This window comes from Tamandua tetradactyla, chromosome 3, assembly GCF_023851605.1.
Source record: "Tamandua tetradactyla isolate mTamTet1 chromosome 3, mTamTet1.pri, whole genome shotgun sequence".
NCBI lineage: Eukaryota > Metazoa > Chordata > Mammalia > Pilosa > Myrmecophagidae > Tamandua > Tamandua tetradactyla.
Genome location: NC_135329.1, coordinates 175,085,646 through 175,100,966, shown reverse-complemented (window position 1 = coordinate 175,100,966; position 15,321 = coordinate 175,085,646). Strand labels below are relative to the sequence as shown.

The following is a 15,321-nucleotide window of genomic DNA, read 5'->3' as shown; positions in this document are numbered from 1 at the left end:
AGAAAAATAAGTAAAGGATATGAGTATGTAATTCACAGAACAAATATAAATAACAAACTTATGAAATTAAGGTAGCAACAAGATCACCACTAACTCACTAGATTGGCAAAGATTCAAAAGAGTAAATGCCTCTTGCTGGTGGAGCATGAGGGAAAGTGTATGCTTATGACATCACTGTGGAAGTGTGATGTGTTATAGTTTTTGTTTGGGGAGAACAATCTGATATTCATTGAAATATAAAACGTCCCCAAATCCTTTTGGGAAGTAATCCCATCAAAGTATATACTTCAGTCCATAAGGATATTTGAACACGAACTTTTTTTGCAGTATTGGTTATGTGACAAAGAAGTGAAAAATGGGGTGCGCCAGAGTTCTCGCCTCTGCCATGCCGGAGACCCGGGTTCGATTCCCGGTGCCCGCCCATGTTAAAAAAAAAAAAAAGTGAAAACAGAATGAATGCTCATTGGGAGAGGAATATTTGAATAGATTATGGTTATATCCATGCCTTGGATGCTGTGGTCATATAATTTTGTATTTATTTGATATTAAGTTTGCATGTCCATGTACATAGAGACCTTTGAAATAAAGTAAACTTGAGGACGGCCACAGTATAGTTGCAGCACTAAGTGTTAATAAGAAAACAATTACTGGATTAAAATATTCTCTTACAACTAGGTTATTAATTACTATTATTATTAGCAATAATTGAAAAATTGATACATGAAGTTCAGGTGAAGATGGCATATTGCCAGTGTGCATGTAGAACAACTACACACACTTTTTAAAGGTATAAATTCATAAGAACAAAGAAAATGGTGGAGGATGCAATAGCTGGTTCTTTTTTTTAACATGGGCAGGCACCAGGAATCAAACCCAGGTCCTCTGGCATGGCAGGCAAGCATTCTTGCTGCTAAGCCACCGTGGCCTGCCCTAGCTGGTTCATTTTTGAAGCTAGAGCACAGCTGAATGGTGACTTAGAGATGCCCCAAAACTGGATCCTCATGCCAACAGTGAGAAAAGCTGAGCAACAACCAAAGTGTATCACCACAGAACTTGCCCCTCAAAGTCTCAGACATTGGCAGTCACCATGCATTTTTAAAATTGAAGGTAAAGGAAGGGCTAAAATGAGGAAGATTACTTGGAAATCTGTTTAAGAAGCAGTTGGATGTGTAGACCCACTTCCCCATTCCACACGGACAGATAGAAGCCTGTCCCTTTCCTTCTCTGACACGAAGGTTTGTTCTCTGAAGAAGGTAAAATGGAGGGAGTATGAACAGAGGATTCTACGCACAGTTGAAGATGGGGGTGCCATACTGAAAATAGGTAAATTAAGTGAATGATTATATGTCAGATGCTAAGGCTCATAGTTCCCTTCCCCAATATGGCTCTCAGGATGCTGTCAGCCTTGTCTAGTCTTTCTCCTCCATGGCATCAGACCAGCACAGGAGGAAAGAGCAAAGATACTGCTACTTGGGGATTTTCCAAGGATTCAGATTCACTGGTTGACCCTACAGAGAAGCCCACAGCTGATGAGCCCTGCTCACAGGTTCACGGTTTCCAATAAGCTGTGCAGTGCCCCATTTGAGTAAATGGATCACTCGTCATCTGAGGTAAACCCTTAACATGAAAGATGGAAACCAAAACAAGCTAAGTCAAACAAACAAATGAAGAAAAACAACTTGGAGAAAGAAGAAAGGTATAACTGAAAAAATAATTATCTTCAGATATAAGAAAAGCTATTGCATGAAAGAAACAAGAATAGATTGCTATAAAAAGAGAACACCCAGAGAACAGAAAGGTGCTTGGAAATCAGAAATATTAGAGCAAAAATGAAAACTTCAGTAGAAAGTTTATGAGATGATATATCCCAGAAAGGAAAGCAAAACAGTAAAGAGCGAGAAAATAGGAGACAAGAGAATAAAGAAGCCCATTAGTTCAGGAGGCTCAACATTAGAATAATAGGCATTCCAGAAAAAGCAAACACAGAAAATGGAGGAGAGGAAATTACAATGGAATAATTAAAGAAACTTTCCCTAGGACTTAAGTTTTCAGTAAGAAGGATCTCTGATTGCCCGATACACTCATCGAATACAGACCCCATATGGGTCTGTATTCCATTGTGTAATTCAGAATCCTGGGGTAAAAAAAAAAAAAAAAGATTTTATATTCCCAGAGAATAAAAGCAGGTCACACACAGAGGGTCAGGAAACTGAATGGCTTTGGACTTGAAACTAGAAGACAGTGGGCAATGACTTTTAAACTCTAAAGGAAAATTATTTCTGTAAACTGTCTAAAATTCTAAAATCTGTGTATCTCTAATCTGTAATTCTGTGCCTGGTGAAAATATTAATTAAGTGTGAGGGTAGAATGACAACATATGGCAGACATGCGAGGTCTTAAAAATTTGTGTCCCTCACATCCATTCTCACGATGCAATTGGAGGAAAGGCTCCACCAGCAAGAGAGATTAAATTAAGACAGTGGAAGACATTGGATAGAGGAAGCAGGAGCTCCCACATAGCAGAAAAGAGAAAGAAGTCAGGGAGAAGGGAAGGAAGATGCCAGGATCGAAGAACCAACCAGGATTGATTGGGGTTTGCTCAGAACTGAGAGGTTTCCTGGGATGAGGAATTGTTCAGTGTTAAGACAGAAAAATTCCAGACAAACCAGGATGATTGGTCATCCTATTCCAGGATGACAGCTGTGCTCAAAGAGTAGAGGCCACTGGCCAGCCTGAAGCAGGTCAGGAGGCTCTATTTGATCATATTGAGCGGACATTTAGACAAGTCGCAGAGAGTTAGAGTTGAATTAATCATAAAAACATAGACATCGAGCAAATGAAAAGAAAAAAGAAATGCTTAATTCCATGGAAAACTAGAAGTTTTCTAAAAAGAGAGTAAATTATAGTATACAACATAGTTCAGCTGAGAACATCATTTATTTAATTATAATAATATAAATCTAAAAAATTGATTTAGCTGAAATGATTTGTTAACTTTACTGGGAGGATGGGTTGGGAGATGGAAAAGAAATAGGTGTTTGGAGATAGGGAAAGTGAAAGAGAACTAAACCCTCAACTTCCATGGTGGAAAGTTAATAAATAATGGCTACAATTATATTTTAGAGATGTGAAGGTAAGTATAAGAAGAATCATCTAGAAGAATTTAAAGTAGTTGCCTCTGGGGAGGGGGGAATTGAAAGGAGCTAGAATAGCGGACTGCAATTTTTTTTTTTGAATAGAGGTAATAGATATATTTGACTCTTTAACCTAAGTGTCTGCATAATTTTCAAAAAAAAAAAGCAAAACAAAACAAGAAATGCAGGACACAGACAGAAATTGAAATAGGACGAAGGGGTATATAATCAAATGTAAGCCTTCTTCCTAGCCTTAACTTCCAGTTCTCTTCCTCAATCAAGGATTGCAATCATTTGTTATGTTTATTTCAAAAGACTTCCTCTATATATATATGCAAGATTAGGGCAGTGCAATGGTGGCTCTGCAGATAAAATTTTCTCCTGCCGTGCCGGAGACCCGGGTTCAATTCCCGGACCCTGCCCATGCAGAAGAAGCAAAAAAAAAAGAATAAATATTGGCTTCATGTGAACACAAATGAGATTATACTATATACTCTCAGTTACTGTACCTCATGTAGCAATGGAGTCTTCAATAACACTTTTAAATAACTTTGCATTTTATTAATCTTAGCAACATGCCCACTTATACAAAACCACAAAAATAACGCCTATACTATATGTTTGCCAATTTCTTGAAATAATTCCAGGGATCCGTGACGTATGGTTTGTGAACCACTGCTGAAGAAGGATGTGTTTTGATTGACATAAAATATGGGCTATGCAAGAAGTACTAGACAGAAGGCAGACTAGATGGTTTTGGAAGCCTTTTTGTATCACCTGCTTCACTGGGTGAACAGGGGATAGTCAAACGGGAATCTTTTGACATTCTGTTCTAATCTGTTCTTACAATTTGCATTTTTAAATTTTGAGGACAAAATTCCAATTAACAAGCATGATATGCAGAAACTCTACCAGCCTTATAGTTTATTCCCTAGGAAGTAAATTAAATGATACATGTTTTCCATTTCGCTGTTTAATTTATGCCACTCCAAATGTCATGTTGGTACTATTTTTGGATCTAGACTGTAATGATATTCTCAGTGCTTGAAAGGTTGTCTCTAGTTCGTTCCCTCATTTTGCTTAAAGGCCATCTACTCCTCAGGACGCCTTCTTGACTTCCCTACCTTCTACCAGAACCCTTATTCTGCATACATGATGGTCTGATATGATACTAAATGTCTGTGTTTATTTTGCTTATTATGCATCCCCACCTCCACCAAAATGTAAGTTCCATAAGAGACTTGTTTATTTTATTCACTTCTCAATCCCCTTACACGGAGGGAATTTAATGGGTGCTGAAAAGGAAATAGCAGGATGATGTAACAGTGCAAAATATGGGGGACCACCTTAAATAGGATGGTCAGCAAAGGTCTCTCAGCAGAAGTGACATTTGCACTGATACCCGAAGGATGAAAAGATCCAGCCCAGTGAAGAGTTTTGGCGACAGTGCTCTGGGTAGAACCAATGGTAACGACCCTAAGGTAGGTGGACTGTCGAATTTTATCAGAGCACTTGCCCTTGGCAAACAGCAATGGTTAAGAAATCTCCCCACCTTTCTGTGTTCTGGGAAATGGCTTACCTCAAAGAAGCACCCTCCCCCATAGGACTTAGATGACACTTCCTGGCCACTCTCACTCATGACTTCCATAAGATTCAAGGACGATCGTCTTATTTACAAGGCCAAACATAGGTCTTTCACCTTTTGCCTGACCCTACTGACAGGCCAGACACAGAACCTCCAACTTGCTCATGAATGATTAGCTGAGATCAGAACCGTTTGTCCCCTTGAAACTAGCTAGACTCAAGAGATAAACATTTTCTATTCAGTTGATTGACTGAGACTCCCCTGATGGCAAAAATAATTCCAACTGTCAATCACCACCCCCATCCCCCAATATTATCTACTCCTCCCTATGAAAATCTAAAGCAAAACCACCCTGTGCAGACACTCTGATAGACAGATAGATCTGGGACGCCCTCCTCATTGCAATAGAATTAATTTCCTTACTTGTTTGCTTTTAGTCTTTGACATGGGAAAAACTTGGTGAAGGCCAATGAACCTCTTTTGGAAGATTCAGAATCAGTTACTTGATTCAGATTTTCATATTAACAAAGTCACAAATTAGTAAGAATAAATTTGATGGACTGTTTCGTAGATCCGGAGGTGAGCAGCCCAGATCCCCCTTCATGGAAGGAATTGCACCCAGTGGTGGGGGGTTCTGCCAGCACATGGCCTCCAGCTGCTGGATCTTTTCGGGTCTGCCCCAGCTGCAGAAAGCTGCCTGGCTGGAGGTTTGCCCTTCCCCGGGCAGCCCCACCAGTGACTTAGTGATGACCCCAGAGGTACAAAAGTCTCATCCATTTCAGCTGAAGCAAGACAATTCTGCCAGACAATTTGCTTCAGAGCCCCTTACCAGGTTCTTTAGGCTTCACTAGGCCTGCATAGTGCTTCAACTTCTTCCTCTGCCTAGTTCTGCTTCATCAACTTTCCTTTTCCAGGTATTGATCTATAAGAAACATCTCACTCCCCAAAGTCCCAATATCTGCTTCTAGAGAACATAACCTCAAAATTATGTGTTCCGTTAGTAAGTGTGGAAAATATGACCAATTTACATCATTAATGGTATCAAGTGCAGAAGATTTAAAGATTTTTTCCTTAAAATAAACAACACAGATCCAAGAGCTCCTTTCCCAGCCCTCTTTTTGATCTTCCAGTGCATACAAGTGTCTTCTAGCTCAAGATACTGCATGGAAAGCAAATCCATTTCTATGACTATTTGCTCAACTTTTTTTTCTAGTGTTTCTTAAAAAATTTTATTTTGAAATTACTTCAAACTTACAGGATAATTGCAAAAATAATACTATACCCACATAAGGAACTCCAAGATACCCACACTCAGATACCGAGATCCACCAACATGTAACATTTTGCCACAATTGCCATATCATTCTATCTATTCATATATCTATCTTTCTATATATTTGTCTGTTTTCTAAATATTTGAGAGTACTTTGTATACATTATGCTCCTTGAACACTTAATACTTCCATGTACATTTCTTAAGAACAAGAATATTCATATGTAATTGCTTTAAATACAGTTATCAAGTGCAAGAAATTTAACTTTAATATAAGGTTTATAATCTATACACCAATTTTTTTATATGCCAATAATGTCCTTTGGGCACTTTCTCTTCCATTATTAGACTCAGCTCAGGATCATATGTTGCCTTTATTTGTTATTGTCTCTTTAATTTATCTCTTTTTAATTGTGGAAGCTATATACAAAACAAACTTTTCCATCTCAACCACTCTCAAATATACAACTCAGTGGGATTAATCACATTCACAATGAGATTATACCCACCACCATCCATTACTAGAACTTTTCCCTCACCCTAAACAGAAACCCTGCATTCATTATTCATTAACTTTTCCTTCACCCTCCTATCCTGCCTCAATAACTTGTACTCTACTTTCTGTCTCTATGATTTTGCATATTCTAGCTATTTCATGTAAGTGGAATCACATAATACCTGTCTCTTTGTGTCTGATTTATTTCACTGATCATGATGTCTTCAAGGTTCATCCATGTAGTAGAATTTCATTCCTTTTTAGGGCTGAATAATATTCCAGGTGTATACCACATTTTGCTTATTTATTCATCTGTTTATGGATCTTTCGGTTGCTTCCACCTTTTGGCTATTATGAATAGTGCTGCTATGAAAATTGGTATGCAAATATCTGACCAAGGCTCTGCTTTCAGTTCTTTTGAGTACATACTTAGAAGTGTGATTGCTAGGTTACATGGTAGTTCTATGTTTAACTTTTTGAGGAACTGCCAGTCTGTTGTCTGCAGCGTCTGCATGACACCCTCCATCAGCAATGCACTGTTTCCATTTCTCTGTATCCTCATCAGCGCTTGATACTCTCCTTTTTTTATTTTTTTTTCCCCAATAATAGCCATTCTTGTGGGTGTTGTGGTTTGATCTGTGCTTGCCCGGATACTGCCACGCTTTAACTGTTTTTTTAGACCTTTGAGAAAGACAGTTCTGCCAGTGCTTGTCTATTGTGTAAAGTTTCTCTAAGGGATGGAGCCCTGGAATGGTTCATTTCACCATCTTGGTGACCAGAACTCCTTTCTAGTGTTTTTGTAAGATGAAATAATAGCAACTGTTCCATCATACACTTTTTTTTTTCATTTAAGGTTTTTCTTTTTTAAAACACTATACAATCCATCCTAAGGGAACAATCAATGGTTCTTGGTATAATCTCATTGTTATCCATCCTAAACCTTTTATCCGAGAGGCATCCTTGGCCCCATGGATACTTTAGTTGGAAGAAGCAGCACAGCAAGAGGAGTAATTGCCACACATTGTTTTTCTCTTCTGACAAACTCCTATCAAATCCACAATTACACGATTTTAAAGGTTATTTTCAACTGATAACAAGCACTGGCAGTTTTATCAAGAGTTACTTTGATCATGTGCTTTTATCACTGAGGGTGCTTGATCATGTACCGAGCACACTGGTTGAAAAGATTATATTTTAGACTTTAAACCCAACTATCATCACAACACATTTTAAAATTAGAAAATGACAGATATTTATCTAAATTAGTAATATGGATTAAGTTTGTAACAGGCCTTTTTTAAAGAAACTAGGATGCGAATGCTACGTTTGAAAACTGCTATCCTTTAAAATGCACTTTTTTTTTTTGGTAAATACTCCCACCCTAAATGAAAATAGAGAGCACTGAGGATGTTGTACTCTTTGAAAGCAAGAGGAAGGTGATGCTTATTTCAGTTTTTCAATGGTAAGCCAAAAAGAGGGGCTCAGAAGCGGTTTGAGATTGTTGTTTCACTCAGAGAGGTCTCCCGGATGAGGAAGAGGTTGCAGCATGCATGTGGCTCATGGTAGATGAGGACCAATGGAGGCTTTGATGGTTCACTTCTCCAACCCACTTGTCCATGAGCCATGAGGGAGTGGCAGGAAACTGGGGATGGTGTGGGCGCAGTGTGGAGCCAGCTCTCACCCACTCACGGGAGCTGACCATGAAGGGACCTCACCTTGGTGGCTTAGAATTGCCAAAGTAGGGGTATTTGCACCATGGAAATTGGCAAATGTGACAAGTTAGGGATTTTTCCTGGAGAGCCAGTTGTTACCAGCATAAATGTTGGCTCTGGGGAATTCAATCCTGGTGTTTTGGGGGTGATTGATTTTTACCAAAACATAATCAGATCTCTGAAGAACAAGCATAACAGATTCTTGAGTTGTTCCAAGTTAATAAAAAAGATCCATGTTTTGAAATCATGGTGATGTCGATGTCTAGGATTCATATAGACTAAAATAATAATTTTTGTTTCTAAGCCTCATTATACCTTTTGGTGAAAATAAAACATAATCATGCAATGACCGAAACCTCAAAATATAATTAAAGATACTAAGACAGTGACAGTTGGCTATCCTTGATTTTTCTCTGGTTGGAAACTTCCAAGGTCAATTATTATTTTTTCATTTTTTAGAAAACATAAGATTAAGACACATGGATGGACCAAGGTGTAAATGTTGAAGGGTCATCTTTGGGAATCTAAAAAAAGATCAAAATAAGGAACATAGTTTTAAATACAATGTCATTGTGTGAAAAAAGTCATAATCCAGAAGGCAAATTATGTTTTTTTTTAAAAACAAACAAGTCAAAGCCCATTTTATTCTTATCAAAATTATTCAATTTTCATATTTCTTTCAATCCTTGAGACATAAACTTATGACTTATATGTCATAAACTTGCAAATCTCCTTAACATCATAAATTGCTTATATTTGGTAAAAAACACATCTTACTTGGAAATCCTGTAATTTCAAAGGCTTAATGTGCAATCTCATTTTTATATCAAAGGCTCATTTAGGTTGCAGTAAGCAATTCAACACATAAAATGAGGAATACTCTTTGATGATAATTCTAGATATATTTTTAGCAGCTGGAAAATGCAACTTTATTCTATTAGTATGTGAATCTCAAGTCATATCGAAAGTGTACTCAGTGGCTTGTTTTTCATTTAAATTGTTTTTTTGCAATTAATTTTCTTGACAGTGACTGTCTGCATAGCTGACTGGATCAGGTATCTAATTAATCTGATTCAGTTATTGAAGTAATTAAAATACCACAGAACTGCATTTTGATAAAATGTCAGCGAAGAAACCTACCATGCCCACTTTGGTTTTAAATAATTAAGTAAAATAATTAATGTTGCTTCAATTGAACATGTTTTTCTTTTGGGTCTGAAACAAACTATCATTAAAGATGTTGACTCACTTTTTGGTTGCTGTGAAGCATGTAAAAAGTGACAGGTGGAGGCCAAATGAAAATTTACATTGAAAAAAATTAACATCCTCTGTAATTTTTTCAGTGTTATCAAACCTATGGAAAAAAACCTGAAAGTCCCTGTAAGGGATGATTACATTGGTGACCCCACTTCCCCTCCCTTACCATGTCAGTAAACTGGTCCACACAGGTCATCCTAATCAACTCTGGTGTTGCTGGGCTATTCAGGGTGAAGGTCTTGGTGAGACCCCTCTCTCTGCGAGCAGCAGTCACTGCATCTTTTATGGCAAACAACACAGAGGATCCCAAGAACATTCCAGCCTCACCCAAACCCTGAAAGGAGACCAGAAGAGTGTCAGAGAGGAGTGAGTCTGAATTGCCAGAACCGATTTGTGTATGGTCCTTAGAATAGCTCATGCCCATGCCCCAGGACACCAGGGCATTAGGAGGACATCAGCACAGCTTTCCCAGGCATTGGTTCTGAAAAGCCATGATGACTCTGAGGCAAATGTAGAGATGGTGGTGGTGTGTGGGGTACCGGACAGCTGGTGGAGGAAGGGGCTTCCTCAGAGGCGAGGCAATGAGAGAGTGGAGTGGTCTGATGCCCTATGTAGAGATGGGTAGACCCTGAGGAGGGGAACTGTGCCTGCGATGGGATGGCTGTTAGAGACATCCCTGGCTAAACTCCGTGCGGAAGTGGAGCACAGGCCAGTCAGACTGGAAGTCTTGCCTTTCTCCTAGGAAAGGAAGGGAAATCCCTGAGAAGCCTGATATTAAAATTGTCCACCTGTCTGTCCATTTGTGGGCTCAAAATAGAACTTAAATTGCATAAATTGTATATTTTTGCGCACTTGTGTTCAGAACCCTGTTGTAGGTCATTATGGGCCCATTAGGGTCCAGGGACTCTGGGGGGGGGAGGGGTAGCACCACAGGTACAGTGGCTGTTAACACCTCAGAGCAAATCATCAGCGCGAAACTTGTCTGAAACTCTTCTGGCATCTCGGCAACAGTGGGAATTTTGTACTCATCTGACTCTGATTTTGGCAGTGGACAGTGGGGGGGTGGGGTGGGGAAGGGGGAGCAGCATGAATAAGAATGGAGTCTGGAGGACATGTGGGAAGACAGCAGAAAACAGAGCTGTGGGCTGGTAAATCTGTCTGCAACTTCACTGTTATTTCAGAGTAGCTCTTAGCCTAATGAGTCAAGATGTTCTGCTCTCCTCAATCCTTTTTGTTTCATTTAAATTCATTTCACGATCTCCCCAAAGGAAGACTTGAGTCTGGCGTTCTGAAGTCAGTGAATGTCTGAAGTCATTCTGCAGTGAGCTTTCTTTTCTTCTCCCTTTCTCCTTTTGGGACTACAATTCATAAGAGTAAGCAAATTCAGGGGGCTATTTTATTCGAAAGAGGAGATCTTGAGTTCTTACCTTGGATGAGTAGATGGCTATGGGGTTTTGGGAACGCAACAAAGTGACATAGAACTCTTCCGGTATCTCGGTAACAGTGGGGATTTTGTACTCATCTGGACCCCGAGAATAAAGCACACCTTCTGGGGAATATTTTAGTTCTTCTATGGTATATAATCCCATGCCTTGGATAAATGCTCCTTCAATCTACAGCGAAGAGGTTCACAGATTATAAGTATATAATACTGGTCAAATAAATATTCTAGCATGAATGAAAATGGAGCTGTAAACCATAGTAAGCCATTCTTGAAAACACTTCAATGGACTTGACAAAGGGTCTTTCGGATCAGGTGTCTGCCACCTTGCCTAGCCTCAACCCCAGGCCTTCTCCTCTAGGTACCCCATGCTTCAGGTACCTGACACTTGACCAGTTCTTGGCATTCTCCAAACCCTCCAGGTCATTTGCACCTCCAAGCGTTTGTAAGTACAGTGTCTCTTGACTCTCTTCAACCCTCCCTTACTTTGTGCACCTGGAAAATCCTTTTCATTCTCCAGGTTCCAGCCGAAGAGCCACCACCTCTCTGGAGCCTATTGGGTCCTGCCAGTTTTCCAGGCTTTCACTTATGACTTGAACACATGACTGTGGCAGCACTTACGGTATTTTCCTCTCTCTCTCTCTTTCCTACTAGCTTATAAGTAGGAAATAAGTAGCTTATAAGTAGGACTCTAGGAAAATTGTCCCTTTAAAAGGGGATGTCTGCTTGGATGTCAGGTTATACAACTTGTAGGGTAGTCACAGTCTCTTTTATTGAAACACAAAATGTAGGAATATAGTAAAGTAAATTTAAAAGCTACATTTGGAAATACACTTCTTGACTCTGAGGGAAAAGATTAAAGCCCAAGTAACCCAGTTCTAACACACTTCTGGTTTTCTTTCTTGTTTCAGTTGGGCAAATGTAGATTTTTTCTGATCATAATAACATCTCCCTTTCTGCCTTTCTTAATCAGTGAAGAGAACAACATAAGCTGGGGTGGGGAGGGGGTGGCTGGGTTGGGGAAGAGTGAGATAGAAGGGAACAGGTGGTAGTGGTAGTTGTGGGGGTAACTGTAGTTCTTATATTTTGCAGGCTTAAGAATAATTTTGGGTGCAGGCTAAACATACAGATTCTAACACTTAGTCTAGGAAAGTTATGACAGAGTGAGACTGGGTCTGGGGTGTGCCCAGGAGTCCCCAGGAAAATCCACACTACAGGTGGGTGTTTCTGCAGGAAGTCTGAGGATCACAGCTTAAGGAACACTGAGGAACCAATAAAAGTGTTCCTTGGCCCATGAGCCAATTAAACAGATCCCTTTGGGCTCAGGACTGCCGGAAGCGTTGTGTCTGCCTGGGTTTAATACCAAGCTACTCAGTCTCTCTAGATCCTGTCACTGAAGTGCAGACTTTGTACCAGTGGCTTTTGCCTCATCTGGGAGCTGGTTTCCAGGTCCAGCCTGGGCCAGTGTGGCTGGTCCATTGGCCACATTTTGAGTAACAAAGCTAGAAAATGCAAAGCCACCTTCACAGCTGCAAAGGCTTTAAGTCTAAGTTTAAAGTGTTTTTGGTCGAGTTAATTTTATTTCTGATAAAAAAATCAGAATTAAATTCTGCAAGAGGGGAAAAATTATGTTTAAGCATTTGTTTTTCCCCTGTATTTCTCGAAATCATGCAGTCTGTTTAAATTTATCATATATATGTATATGTGAATACTAATGCAACTTTAATATTGTGTATTTTATAATGTTTCCTAATTATAAACTTGGAAGAAAAATTTGAAAACACAGAGAATTATAAAACAGGATAAATCACACATATTTTTGCCGCACAACCATTGTTAACTTTTTCTTGGATATTCATCCAGTATTTTATTTGTGTGTACGTGTGTACTATATAGAATATATTGCAGAGCACTTGCTGAAGTTTGAACAACATTCGGAGCACCGAAAGAATTACTGCTAAGTGGGACTGACCCAAAGCCCCCATGGGTGATTTTGGTATTACTTACCTGTCCAATGTCAAGAGCTGGGTTTATGCTGAAGGCAGCATCCACGAAGATGTCAGTCCTAAGGAGCTGTGCCCAGAGAAAACAAGATGGGAAATACGATTTGTTTCATTGGATCTTTCTGAAAATTATCTATCTGTTCTTGGTTCTTCTGTGGGGATGGAAAGCATAGAAAATACTGCAATGCATTTAAAGTCCAGGTTTAGACCAGGAAGATGGACCCTTTACCTTATGTGCACCGGTCAGACAGTCGACTTCAACCTCAGAACAGCTAGCTCCATAAATATAATATGGAAAAGGCTCGCCTTCTTCCTTCTTCCAGTCCATATGTGTCTGGTAGCCCCTGGGAAGGGAAATCAGGGATGAAAAGGAAAAGGGACCTTCCCCACAGTGGTCTCATTACCCCGCCATGCTTGGCTCCTGGAGATGAACAGAGTAGAAAGGCTGCCGGGCAGGGGCATCCTCACCCTGCGGCTGAAGTTCTCCCGCCCTGGTGGCCTTCTCCCTTCCCCTTCCGCTAGGGGGCTGCAGTGATGGTGGCGGTAATGGCACCACGCTGACACCCAGAGACGATCAAATGGTGCCTTATCCCAGCCCTTCAGGGCTCAGTGACTGGGTATGGGTCAAGGTATATGTGGATAGCTTTGGTGTCCCCTTTCTGGTTGGTAAGTAGCTGTAGCCCCAAGGAGCCTCCTGGTCCTCCCCCAGGACTTGCTCTCCCATCCCCATCTGCGATCTAGTGGCTGAAGGGTTAGCAATGGGCACAGCCAAGCTCCAGTGCCATCTTGGCATCTGCACAGGTTGATCAGTATGTATCACCCTTTCTATGTGTAATATAAGTCATGGTAAAAAGTTCTTTACTTGAAATATCCAGTAGTTGAGAGACTGATGGATTCTTGGAAGGCTTTTGTAATCTAGAAAAGATGATCAGTTACAAAGAAATATAAGTTTAGGGGAAAGTAATGAAAAATGCTTTCTTGTTGGGCTTGCCTCCTCTCCTTGGCATGGAGCTCTGTACCTACATTTACTTTGAGTGACACTTGCACCTGGATAGAGGCTACGGGTCATGCTTTTCAAGGGAGGTGCTTAAAGGCTCGTTGTGCTCTGGGACCCTCTCTCTTTTTTGGGTTGCACACAGTAAAGTTTATTATTTTTCACCCTTCTAAATTGGGGAGGAGGCTATGCCATATTAATGTACTTATGTACATGGGAATATGTGTACATATTTATTTGCACCCTGCTTTGTTCCCAGAGAATTCCATTGGCTCTCTCAGCATATGTTATGTCAGTTTCCCTGCTGGACTAATGTAAACTGGATGGGGGTGAAATACTGGTAATAATGGCGATTATGATAATGTTAATTATTAATCTTCTTGATATCAGGAATGCTATTTTCTCCATCCTATAGGTGAGAAAACCAAGGGCCTCAGGCACTGAGGGGCTGAGAATCTTACCCCCCCCTCACTAAGAGCTAGCAGTGACCAAGGTGAGGCAGCACCCCAGGTGTGTTCAACTCTAGAGACCATGGGGTTATCATGCTCCCTGAGAAATGAGGCATTGAAATAAAGGTAGGCTTCAATTAAGGTAGAGTTTTTATTTGCCCTTTTGGAAAAGTGGAAGATTATGTGAACAAATACTCAGCTTCTTGGTTGGGCCCCACCCATCAGCTCATGCATTTAGGACTTGCACCCATCTGGATGTATTTGCCTTTTCCTTCAGGGATAATTCAGAGAACACTCACCCAGTCCTCCCATTTTCCATTAGGGTTTTTCTTGATGATGGGCCGCAGACGGGTCATAAGAATTTGGCAGGCATTCTAAAACATAAATATTAAAAGGGCCTCAGAAAAAGGCACAGGAGATAGTAAAATACTAAATATTGAAATCAATTCAAATATGGGCTGCCAGTTTTATAAATCTGTGTCCTACTCTTCTAGGCAGGACATTTTGGACTTGAGTAATGCATGGAACTCCTTTGAAAGAAAAAAATGGTCTTGTGGATCCTGCAATGCTGACTTAAAATTAGTTTTGATATCATGTTGTTAAATGAATGCTCACATAAAGCTAGGTAGAGTTTCCTTAGAGTTGCAGCTCTTCCATAACTATAAAACAAAAAGGAAGTGACAAAGTGTGCAAATTATACGCCAATAAAATTAAAAATAACATTCATTTATTGATCGATGCTGTTGTTTTTCTGACACTAAATTGTTGCTTGGAATGTGGAAATAGTGCTGCCTGTAGTGGCACAGATACTTTTGAGTTCTGCATATTGTATTCCAGTTAATAATCAATTTTCTTTCTGCTCTTCTCATTTGAATAGCCACTAAATCTTGCATTTTATGTCTTGCTGTCATCTGCTCTTCACTGAGCAAAAAAATATCCTTTATGCATTAAGTCCATCTCTGCTCTTTTGTTGTCTG

The 15,321-nt window shown here is 39.9% G+C and overlaps 1 protein-coding gene and 1 long non-coding RNA gene across 3 annotated transcripts in view; one reads left to right on the top strand and one right to left on the bottom strand.

The window, feature by feature from the left end:
• LOC143677946 (uncharacterized) overlaps positions 1 to 15,321 on the top strand; it is a 57,074-nt gene that overhangs the window by 16,608 nt on the left and 25,145 nt on the right. The gene's annotated exons all lie outside the window — the stretch shown is intronic.
• Positions 5,933 to 15,321, bottom strand: part of LOC143677940 (aldehyde oxidase 4-like) — a 64,992-nt gene continuing 55,603 nt past the window's right edge. Inside the window, exons 29-35 of the mRNA XM_077154620.1 lie at positions 14,644 to 14,718; positions 13,764 to 13,816; positions 13,131 to 13,245; positions 12,906 to 12,971; positions 10,885 to 11,070; positions 9,624 to 9,791; positions 5,933 to 8,724 (exon numbers count right to left, since the gene is read on the bottom strand). Coding sequence (XP_077010735.1) covers positions 8,671 to 8,724; positions 9,624 to 9,791; positions 10,885 to 11,070; positions 12,906 to 12,971; positions 13,131 to 13,245; positions 13,764 to 13,816; positions 14,644 to 14,718 — 717 coding nt within the window. The 3' untranslated portion in view covers positions 5,933 to 8,670. The remainder of the gene's footprint in view (positions 8,725 to 9,623; positions 9,792 to 10,884; positions 11,071 to 12,905; positions 12,972 to 13,130; positions 13,246 to 13,763; positions 13,817 to 14,643; positions 14,719 to 15,321) is intronic.